Raw genomic sequence first — 12,002 nt, forward strand, 5'->3', positions numbered from 1 at the left:
GCATCCTTGGGTATATTTTGTTGTAATATATATTATTGAAAGTTTAAATGTATCTTAAAATACAAATTTGACACATTACAATACTTGGTAGTCTACAGGAGACCTCGACCAAATAAAAGACAGCACATACAGTTCCAGAGGCCATAACCTGCTACCAGTCTCCAAAAGAACTGAGAGTTCAAAGAAAAAGGAGACTAATTTTGAGACTAGAGATGATGCTCAGTAGTGGAGCATGTGCTTAGCACACAGGAGGGAGAGAAAAGGGAGAGAAAGAACACTTAGACTGTAGGCTGATGCCCCCACCCCCAGACACACACACACCCTACAGGGCAGCACAAGAACTAACAGCAAAGCCAAAGACACTGCAGCTGCAAGCTCTTACAGCTTACATAAGCCAGGAACACCACCCGAGTGCTCAGATGACTAAACACTGTCTCATACTGGTTTGTTTGGCTGGGGCCCAACAGGACATTCCTAGTATTTTTCAAATGTTATATCCCAACCAGGGAACCTACTTATGTTAAAAAGAAATCAGTAGAGTAAAAGAAATCTGAGTTAAAAGTTTTATTCATTCAACATCTCACATTACAAATATTTAAAAATTATATGCATACTGGTATAAATAGTCATTTGCAAACTATTTAATAACATTAATTTTCCACTAGCACTTCAACAAATGAACTCTTTTAAAAAAGGAACTGTGTTATATAACTTAAGAGTAGAACATACAAAAATAGGAACTTAACGTGAAAATGACTTTAATAAAAAAATGAATTACCCTTATTTAAAATGCTAGAATAAATACTACAACCTCCCCATACACAGTAAAAACTATATGGAAATTCAGCCAAGTAGTACAATTAACTGACGCACTTAAATAACGCTTCCTTCTGATAATATGAGCAATCACTGGGAAATCAGGGATTAGTAAAAACTAGACACCCACTTGCTAAAAGTTTCACTTCCAAAAAAATATAACAAAAATCTGATGAAATTATAAAAACTAATTATACTTTAAATTTTAAAAATATAAAAAATAAAACAGTTGAATACAATATTGTCCCAATTCTTACAATGCTATCAATCACAGTAGCTTTAAAATAAGATAATAAAATAAAGCAAATGACCAAAACCTCTTTTATTCCATTTTTAAAAATAATCTCAAATTTACATTAGTAGAAAGATTGATTTCTGATTCTTTTCTTTAGAAACACCAGCAAGAAAGAGGATTACTCTTAACAGTAGAAAATGACATTTTTAAATGTCTGCAATTAAAAACAAAGAATTACACTGCAAAGATCTTCCAAAGTGTGAGATAAGTATTGCACATAACTGGAGTGAGCTTGCCACAATTCATCACATTCAAGTTTTAAATCACCTTTTAACAGAAGATTCAACTCTTCAAAACAAAAGGGGTGAATTATCAAGTCTTTCCAACAGCACTCTCATAAAATGCTAAGTTCATTCACTGCAAGTTTTATTTTGCATTCTGCAGAGGTCTGTGTATGGAGAAGTATATATATTATACCAAAGCCAAGGGACGGGGGGTGGGGGTGGGGGGGGGAGGGCAGGGAGGGGTTCCTTTACATAGAAAATAATCAGAAACACTTTATTTTACATTGCAAAAATAACCATGTAATTACTCTGTAACTACATTGTAAATACATGGCTGGTGCCATGCTAGTGCGCTAGAACTACATGCTTGGTAAATTGAAGTGATACCCTAAAACCTGTAAACTAATTACATGTTAATTATGTTTGAGTTACATGGTAACTCCCAACTACAATCCCATGTAATCTGAAGGACATGTAATCATAAAGTTCAGAGTAATAGATAATCATTGTTTATGCCCTGGAAAGAAGTGGAACCAAATCATCTGTAAACACGCTTGTCACACAATCACAAGTAAATATTAGCAGAATAACAATTTCTTACATTAGTCATGCATACTAACATTACAAACCTGTCCTGTGGCAGGAGATTTTGTTTTATTATATAGAATTTAAAAGAGCAGACATCTCTGAATCAAACACATAACATCAATTAATTAAGATTAAAAATGGTTAAACATTCACCCAAAATGTCTGCATTTTATGAATAATTTTAAAAACTTAGTAAGAAGCTGTAGACAATTTTGTTATTTTAAATTTCTACCCTATGCTTATGCATTTAATTTTTTTTTTAGGAACTACAGTGTTATCTTGTCATTTTCATGCGAATTTTTTTCATTAATTTGTGACTTTACATAGACTATTTCTTAAATTATAGGTACACCAATAGCTGGTGCTGGGGAAGGCTGTTTAAGCAACATGCTTTCTCTTCTCTGCAGACTCTAAAATAGCATTGCCAGTGCACAACATTCATAATTTAAAATGTATGCAGAGCACTGAAATGTATAAAAAGCAGAATATAAGAAAATAAAATTTATTAAAATTATTTATATTAAAAAATGAAGTATATGAAGATCTCTCAGTAATAAAAGTACAAAAAGCTACTCTTTGCAATATGAAAAATTGAGGTATTGCATAAAGAGATATCCCGTCAGTGAAAAGTGTGCCTAAAAATGTTCACTGTTGGAAAAACAAGATATACAAAAGTAGTGCATAACAAATATACATCATGTGCATGACAAAATAAGTTAGCTACAAAACACTGTACCGAAATTCAGCAGGTCATGTACAAAGGGAAAATTATTCAAAGCTAGTTCTCAAGCAGTGTTATTTCTTAACTCATCACGCCTGTTTACTGGGTAGGAACAGCACAACAGCACACCCCAAGCCACCTACAAGCAGTAAAGAAAGAGAAAGAGGCAAATGAACATTCCAATTAGAATCATGTAGTTCAGGAGAAAAGAAAATCCGTCCCTGACCAGCTACACGAGAGCACCCTCCATTTGCACAACTGCTTTGCTGTTTTGTTAGCAGGGGAGTCTTGGACAGCGGCTCCCTCTTCCTGTTGGACTCTAGACAGCAAGTGCCTCCATTTTGACCTTTGGAACTTAACAGGTGTAGTTCATTAAAGCCTGTGTTAAAAATAAAGGGCTGCTTTTCCTACAGACATCAGAGGGGTCACCAGCCAGGCGGTGACCCAGCACTGCGGGGCAAGTCTTTGGTTCTGAAGGATCCAAGATGGTACTGTTAGGCAGCACAGCTAGCAAGCCCGCACTGAGGCTGCTGCTGTTAATGCTTTGCACACTGATAGTAATCCTTTGAACTACGGTAGGGCATTTAATAAGAGAAAGTCAATTAAATGAAAAGTTACTTCCATGACCAGGGCTTCAAGAGACTAGTTTAAATTTACCTCTGAAGCATACTGTTCAAAACATAAGAACACCTTTCAAAGCTAGGGTGTATTTATAATAAAGCATGCATTACTTGATGAAGTTGGCACTTCAAACACTATGTCCCATGCTAAGTTCGGAAAGTGTATGTTATTGTACTTTATAGGAAGAGTAAGATAAACATACGGACTTTTGCACAGATTTACACAATTACTTAGTTCAACAGTGCAAAACACTTTGCAACTACTTGACTTTTTTTTTAAACCTTCCCCCCCACCCACATTTTCTATGTTACAACTAAATTACAGGATTCCAAAGTAACTTCAAATGGAAAACAAAGCCAATGGGCAGCCAATTTGTATGCTTTTTTTTTCTTCCAGTTTTGACTACAAGTGTAGTGTAACACAAAGTCAAAAACAATATCCTTGAGGTATGTCTAGATATGTTGTTTTTCAATGTCAAAATGGAGAGCAAAGGCTGACAGCTGATGACTTAGTAAATTAGGATATACAGTTTCTATATAACAACAAAAATAAAATTTATGCATTTGTTCTTCTGTTTCCCACCAGATATCATTAATTCTAGCTTTGGTAGGTTTCCTGGGGCTGTGACTGGGAAGTCAGTTAAGTAAATAAATGCACTCCCCTCAGTAGTAAAGCCACCCAATTCTTACATTCGGAATTTTAAGAATTATTCCAAAGAAAACAAACTCAGCTCTGCCTGCTTATTTATTTCTGATGTATGGTGCATTTGAGGCATGATCAAACCACACTCAGCCTCAAAGCCCTTCTGGTTACTCTGCTCACTCTTGCTCATCATTTGCTCGTTCTGACATACTCTTTCCTGTTAGTAACTGTTAGCTTCCTCCATTGCTGTTAAAGAATGAAAAGGGACAGAAAAGATAAGGAATCAAAGAAAAGAAAGGAAACGGCAAGAGCACTTCCCTGGGGGAGACTGTGTCAGAACAGACAATAGTGTTACTGTTGGTGGTTATTTCAATAGAGTATCTTATATGTTATATCATTACCAGAAATTAAAAACCCAAAATATTATCTCATTTCTCTGTTAATATTTCTCTCCTTTAAGAAAATGCTACAGCAAGTTTGGATCCTCTTGGCCTCCAGCAAAACAAGAGAATTAAAACTTACATGCAACATGATGGCGATATGAAAAAGGAGTTTAAACATACTGTTTGTAGTGACACGAGAGTCTACAAAATACCTATGTTGTAGGTTGTTCTTTTCATTCTACTACTGTTAGTTACACACTGCTACACAGGACATGCCAGCGTGAAGAGGCTGAGGAAGGGTTGGAATTAACAGAAGAGGGCACTTCTGAGGCCTGCAAATGAGCTCCGGAGTCATTCGTCCTTCAGTTCCAGCGGAATGAAATATGCCGAGGGCGGTCACCACCTTCCTTCACCAGGGGCTTGTGGAATTCCCTGCCAGCACGAGAGTGAATAGCAGCCCAGCAATATTCACAGTAATACTGCAGACAGGTAACATTAGCACAGAAAAATGGAGCAAATTTCCCCCCGCAACGGGCCCCCTGACATTCATCACACAGCTGGTCATCCAGGACATATGGCTTAACCTCCACCTGCAATGGAGAGATAAAAAGGGAGTTGTCACATTTCAGAACCATGTGCAAGTGTGCTTTTATCCTGTGCCTCAACCTACTTGTGCCAAGGTGTCACAAGGGAAGGGGCAGTGATGCACTTACTGAAATGAAGATCATCCATTTTATCATAAGATGTTTATATCTATCTTCTTACATACTTGTCATATTAAAATAAACTTTCAAACACAAAATCAAAAGAAGAATTTTATCAGAAATCATAAAGTAAAACCAACTGTATAGAGTATTATGAGATTAAACTCTCAGGAGGTTTTCCTCAGAAACCCTTGTTTTAATTAGTGGATCTAGTTTTGTTTTTGTTTTTTTTAATCACTACTGGAATTACAATTTAAACAAAACCATCTAAGCATACTGTAAGGGTTAGTGGGCAAGAAGATGGCTGTTTTCTGCTTCATGAACTTCTGAGAGGTAGCTAAGCCTGGCTGGTGGTTTAAGTGTCCATAGCTGGTACTCTGGTAAAACATGATGTGGCTGTGTTCCTCACAGCCTGAAGCCTCACTTTGTTCTTTGTCAGTGAGAGTGGTTTACCTGAATCTAAAAGTGAGAGGTGACTTTATAGAACTGGGCTGTTCTAACATGCAGTAGGCCCACCATCATCTGGGCCTCTCAAGCATTAGAATAACCTGTTGTTAAATAACCAGCTACAACAAGATTGGTTATGGCAATAACCAATGGCAGACTCTTGGATAAAACTCCCTAGCAGCACTTGTAGAAGATGGGGAAGGGCATCTTTAAGCCCCAGACTCGAGAGGGACTGAACACTGACCCAGGGATTTCACTACAGAGGACCAAACCTAAGCATCTGTAATGATACACCCCAACTCTGAAACCCACATTGACAGGAAGTGTGAATGAAGAGCAAGCAGGCATGTGACATGTGACAGCAAATCCTACCCCTGTCCTGTAGCGACAGCCCAAGCTTTCTCTTTATTTATACTAGTGAACGACCACTGACATAGAATATACATGGTCTAAAACAGTAAGCACAACCCACCACTGACTTGCTTTTATAGATCATAATAAGAATAGCACAATAAAATAACCAATGAAGACTTCAAATTATAACATCACAGAGTGCTGGATTCTAGTGTCAGCCCCAAGGGAAGTGTCTGTGTATCAAACACAGGTGCACCACTTGTAGAACTTTCCAAACACAGTCCAGGACTTACCCGTTTATCTATCTCTCCATGCTGTAGCTGAACAAAGCGGGCACTGATAGCAGCTATGTAACTCTGTTGATTAGAAAATGCGACCCGTCCAGCTCCTTTTGGGTATTTGAGCTCAGGGTCAGTATCGATCCCAGCATAGCAGACGCCTCCATACAGCCGATCCATTATCATCGCAAGCTCCACTAAAAAGAAAGGAGCAGAGACACTTATAATCAGAAAGACTTATCTGGCTCACACCTCAACAAAACAAAGTTCATGTGACCTCTGAGTTTGCATCATCATTAATATCAAAATTATAACAATAACTTTTTTGCTTGAAAAGGGTGAGTGTTTATTCAGCCAGCAGGCTGGTTGGTTTACAATGCTTCCTCTTAATTTTCACAACCTATGAAATAGGTGTAATTTTCTGAAAAACTGAGGCCCAAGATGATTGGTGTGTCACAGGTGACAGGCCCAGGCCTGGCACCCACATTTGTCTGCTCTGGGCTGCACTGCTGTCATATCTATACTGGTATTAGTTACTATTAATTGAACATTAGAAAAGTAACTGGTGGATTCTTTGGGAGCCCTTCTGACCCCCCTTACCATCTGGTACCTTTGCTTATATCTAATTATTCACTAGCACATCTTGCATTGGCTGCTTTTTTCAGAGGACCCATGTTTGATTCCCAGCACCCACATGGCAACTCACAACCGTCCGTATAACTCAAGTTAAAGGGGATCCAATGCCCTCTTCTTGCCTCTGGGGGCATTGTACACACATGGTGCACAGACATACATATAGGCAAAACACCCATGCACAGTAAGATAAAAATAAATAAAATTAAAAAAAGAGTTTGAACATAGGGTGGACAATGCTTCTGCCAGAAGACAGTGACTAGGGAATGAAAATCTCAGTGCAGGCTTGTCAAACCTCCTGTGTGTTACTGATCAGTGACATCCAGAGGTCCACTAAACAACACAGACTGTTGTCACTGCTCTAGGGTTGCCCACCATAACTAGATTGTGGAATAGACAACATACTGGCTAGTTTTTATAGTGCCAGAAGGTGCTATGAAGGCCAATGGGAGAAAAAGCCATCAATAGTATCACACAGCAATGAGCTCTAGATGCTACTATACTGTAACCTGACAGGTACTATGTGCTCACTGGTGCTCAGTAGTAGCACAAGGGTAAGGGGGTAACAAACTGATTTTTGATTGGATTTGAGGCCTTTTCCACAGGAGGGAATTCATGCCTGGTAGTGTAAACCTGGGGAAAAGACACTGTTGTCTTGCTAAGTGTTGTCAAATGTCTCTCAAAGTTTACTTATACACATGGATTAGTGTGGCCCTCAACCAGAGAAACCTGGCTCTTAGGTGGGCAGCAGTCAATGCAGAGACTTGTAACTGATCAAAGTGAGGAGAATAAGTGACTGTTGAGTGCTCAGTCCTAAACGAGACATCTAACCAACTGTCCCCACAAGGCTCAGAGAACATCACTGAAGAGGAGGTAGAAAGAATATAACAACAGGAGGAGGGGAAGATCACTATGCAGTGCTATCTCCTGACAGGACATGGCCACTGCACTTGTGAACTCATTGCAGTTGTGGTCACCTTCACAAGATCACCCCAAGAGCAGCCAGCCCCAAGTAGACTCTGGGTTACAAAATAAACGAGAGAGAGAGAGACAGAGAGAGAGAGAGAGAGAGAGAGAGAGAGAGAGAGAGAGAGAGGAAAGGACATGGAGGGAGGAGGGGAATTCAGTGGAGGTGCCTGGGGAAAGCTGGGGTAAATATGATCAAGATACATTGTTCACATATGTGAAACTGTAGAGAATAAATAAAAGATATTCTATTTAAAAAATCTGAGATAGTGATAGTCTAAAAACATGCTGGACTGAAGTTGTATTTAGGAGCTCAGTAAACAGCTGCTGAGAAACTGAGGACATGGGAAATAAACACTGTACATCTCAACATACAAAGGGCTTTAGATTTCAAAATAAATGACAAACAATGATTAGCATCTTACAGTACTACACCTAAGCACTATGCGTCAGTTATTTCACTTAGTCCTCAACTCTATAAAGTATATGCACTTTTGATTTCATTTTATAGATGGGAAAATTGATTAGGAAATTTACATAATTTGTCCAAGGTTGTTCATCTATTAGTAGGAAACAGAACACATTCATTCTAACCCAAAAACTTGGATTCTAGTACTCTCTCTTGCACATTAACTCAAACCTCATGGAATATTTCAGCTGAAGATCTTTATATTTCATATGCTAATGATACAGGGATTTTGTCTGTTTAACTATACCAGCTCGTAATGGTCGAGGAACACCACCAACAAATATTGTTTTTCGTGGGTCAAGCGGCTGTGAACCATCCATCACAAAGTCACTGTCACTGAGATTCCAGGGTCGAATTTGCACCTAAGGAATGTGTAAACCAAAATGCTCATATCAAAAAAGTTCAAAATTATTACAGAGTATTTTACAATAACCCATTTCATCACAAATCAATAAAGCTGTAAAACTAAAAGGCTTAAAAACTGCCTTCTCTACCCTGCATTTCAGAGTAAGAGCATTCCATGAATTTTTTATTTACTATAAGCCAAATCCCTTAATACACCCATACATCCTTAATTACCCACAAGTTAACTATCTGCTTTTCAGTTTACTGGGACCTCTGTTTTGCCCATCCTTATAAGATCTACATAATTTGAATTTAAATAAAATAGGACTGAGCATATTTCCAGTAAATGCAAGCTTACCATTGATACTAATGAATCTGTTATATTGTTTCAAAAATTATTTCAAAGTAAAAATATTGCTAATATTTGCAATTTTTTTTAAAAAGATGTATTTATTTTTATTTATTTGGGTGCTGGGAACTGAACCCAGGTCCTCTGCAAAGCTAGCAAGTGCTTTTAAACACTGACTAGTTTGATAAACACTTTAGTGCCCATTAGCCCAATCAAGAATAATGTACCTAAGCCAGGCCTGTTTGTGCAGTCTTGTACATCCTATGTACCAGTTTGATTTCTCCATGTCATGTGAGTGTGTGACATCTTTAGCCATTAAGGTTTTACCATCAAGTTTTTGTGGTAGCCAAGAGCAATGGCAGTAGTCTAGGATATATCCTAAACCTGGCATTGAGCTTTTTGTCTGATGACCCAAGGCTTTAGGTGGTATCACTTTCCCTCTGTATAATGTAACTCTAATTCCCTCCTTCTCAATGTCTCTCTATGTATGTATGTATGTATGTATGTATATATGTATGTATGTATTTATATGTATACATACACACACAACACACTCAAGCTTACAAAACAGTAGGATTCCATGTGGTTTTTCATATACCTGCAATGTCAGTTAGCCCTCCCCAACTCCTCCTCTGCCCTACTCTCTAATCCTCTTCCTTACTTAAACCTTCCCATTTACAGCCTAAAAGGTGCTTTGTAGGCTGCTGGGGAAGAAAAGTCATCAATAGCTGTGAACTCTGTGTGGCGAATTTGCCCATTGGTGTAATAGCGGCATGAATGTTATGGGAGTAACCAACAGCTTTCTATTGGACATAATTATGACCTACTTCAGAAGATACAATTCATGTATGATACCATTAGCTGGGCAAGAAACTGTGGTTGGGTAGGTCATTGGTTCTAGAGGGGAACCTACTATTACTTTGCTAAAGGGACATAGTATCAAACTGCCTTCTAAATTTTTATCCTTCTACCCATAGACTAAGCATATTTCACTGCTCATCAGAGAGTTTCTTCATGCAGTGGATGACGGTTAATACAGAGATTCACAACTGGTCAAAGTACAGAGAACATGTGACTGTGGAATGTTCACTTAAATGGGATATCTATCTCATACTCCCTTATCCAAAAGGCTCAGGAACATTGAGGAAGAGGGAATGGAAAGATTGTAAGAGCTGAGGTTGGGGAGGATGCTGAAAAATAGTGTCTTCATAAACTCACAGCACCTGTGGTTACCTGCACAAGATCAAGCCAGTCACAACTCCAATATTGGTAGGGATCCCATAGGGTCCCAATGCTTTTGGCAAGTGGTGGCTGCTAGGGGAGGGACAGTCAGTTTTCTTCAGTACTTTGACCCATAGTTGGTTGACCATGCTCTAGAGGATGGCCCTACACCCATGCACCTATATATATGGAGAGCACTAGTTGGACTCAGTAAGTTATTAGAAGGAGGATGAAGGGGGGATGGAGGGAAGAGGAGGAAGAGATGTAGTCAGAAGAAGGATGTAGTGGAGGGATGTTTTCTAAAAGCTAGAGGGGGGATGGTAGGGGATCTAAGTACATTGTATTCATTTATGAAATTACCAAAGAATACACAATAAAACCTGTTATATTCTGTTTTCAAACATATAAATTTAAGTAGAAAACATTTAATTTAAGCAGGTGAGTGGAAACATAAACCAAAGGAAATTTTATGCTAAACTAAACTTACTGGTTTATCCTTGATGGTTGGACTTGATACACACAGGTAGAGTTTTCCATCTTCTTCAATGCATGCATCTATGAGAGCCTGGACAGAACTTTCATCTTGAAACAGCAGGAATGCATAGCCTATGGCAGGAGGAACAACAGAAAGTAAGACTTACAGGCTTTCCTGTCGTTGTCATACATGAGATACAAAAGCTTAGAAGTAAAATTAAGGGAAAATAATAGAAAAAATGAAAAATTAAAACAATATTCCTACTAAAAGTTTGAGTTCATTTTAGAAGTATCTTCTTTAACTCTCTCTCTCTCTCTCTCTCTCTCTCTCTCTCTCTCTCTCTCTCTGTGTGTGTGTGTGTGTGTAGATCATGCATGAAGGTCAAAGGTCAACTTGCAGGTGCTGGTTTTCCTAATTCATCTGTCCAGAGGAACAGAACTCTGGTTGTCAAGTGTGGCATAAGTACTGAGACTTCTCACCAGCTCCATTTGGTAGTGTCTAGAAACATCTTTGCAATGTGTAATTAAAAATTGAATTAAAAGTATATTAGGTAGAAAATTTTAAAACACATTTAGAAAAATATAAATTTAACAATAAAAACTTTTGCAGTGAAAGTAAATATTTATGAAAATGCTCAATATTAGACAATCTGAGAATAAAATGTACTTTAATGATTAGAACCTCAAGAATTACCTTTTGGTGGAAAATAAGATTTGCTCTCTGCCTTATGAGGCCAATCCACAATCAAAGGGCCAAAGCGACGGAAACTAGCTGTGATCTCATCTAATGAAAAATGACAAAAGTAGATTTAAATGTATCAGTTTTAGTAGTTTTTTAAAAATTACTTTATTGCAATGAAGTCACAAGTAAAACCTCTCCAAAGCCACTCAAACAAATAAGTGCCCACTTCTAAAGTCTACATATCTCAGTGAACTTCTAAACAGTCAGAATACACACATTGAAGCTGTGAAGCTTCACTCGGGGTTTCAAATTTTCACTATCTGGCTGGAGATATGGCTCGGCTGTTAAAGAATAGGCTCACAATCAAAATTTCAGTATCAATTATATTTTTATGTACTTAGCCAGCACATAAGGAAAAAAAAGAAAAAAGGAAGAAAATATGACAGGTAAAACTAGAAAACAATTAGCTATCTTCTTTCAAGACTCATGTGTCCTTTACCTACATCCTATGTTTCCTCATCTCCTGATATCACCCTTTCTTACTCTCCCTTTAAATAAAAATCTATCTCCAACAACAGTGTGAAGAGCTCCTGTGTGACTTCATGTACTCAGCACATTCAGGACTCAGCACATCTGCCTCGAATTTCTTCTTTTCCTCTTTCTCTCTCTAGTTAGATACATATATGAATCAATTTATCTATCTATCATCTTTTACTGACATTATGCTTTATGATTCCAAAACATTATCATTGGTCTCAGCTCAAAGCAAGGTTGCTTTCTTTTATATCTC

General features: G+C 37.9%; 1 protein-coding gene across 2 annotated transcripts in view; it reads right to left on the reverse strand.

Annotated features, from left to right (window-relative positions):
• Positions 1–549: 549 nt before the first annotated feature.
• The window catches only part of Cpeb4 (cytoplasmic polyadenylation element binding protein 4), a 65,266-nt gene continuing 53,813 nt past the window's right edge, over positions 550–12,002 (reverse strand). For both annotated transcript variants that reach the window (XM_027425170.2, XM_027425169.2), the window contains 5 exons: positions 11,225–11,314; positions 10,544–10,662; positions 8,389–8,503; positions 6,089–6,270; positions 550–4,880 (listed from right to left, as the gene is read on the reverse strand). In XM_027425170.2, the coding sequence (XP_027280971.1) occupies positions 4,653–4,880; positions 6,089–6,270; positions 8,389–8,503; positions 10,544–10,662; positions 11,225–11,314 (734 nt within the window). In that variant the 3' untranslated portion in view covers positions 550–4,652. The remainder of the gene's footprint in view (positions 4,881–6,088; positions 6,271–8,388; positions 8,504–10,543; positions 10,663–11,224; positions 11,315–12,002) is intronic.

This window comes from Cricetulus griseus, chromosome 7 (assembly GCF_003668045.3).
Source record: "Cricetulus griseus strain 17A/GY chromosome 7, alternate assembly CriGri-PICRH-1.0, whole genome shotgun sequence".
In the NCBI taxonomy this organism is placed as follows: Eukaryota; Metazoa; Chordata; class Mammalia; order Rodentia; family Cricetidae; genus Cricetulus; species Cricetulus griseus.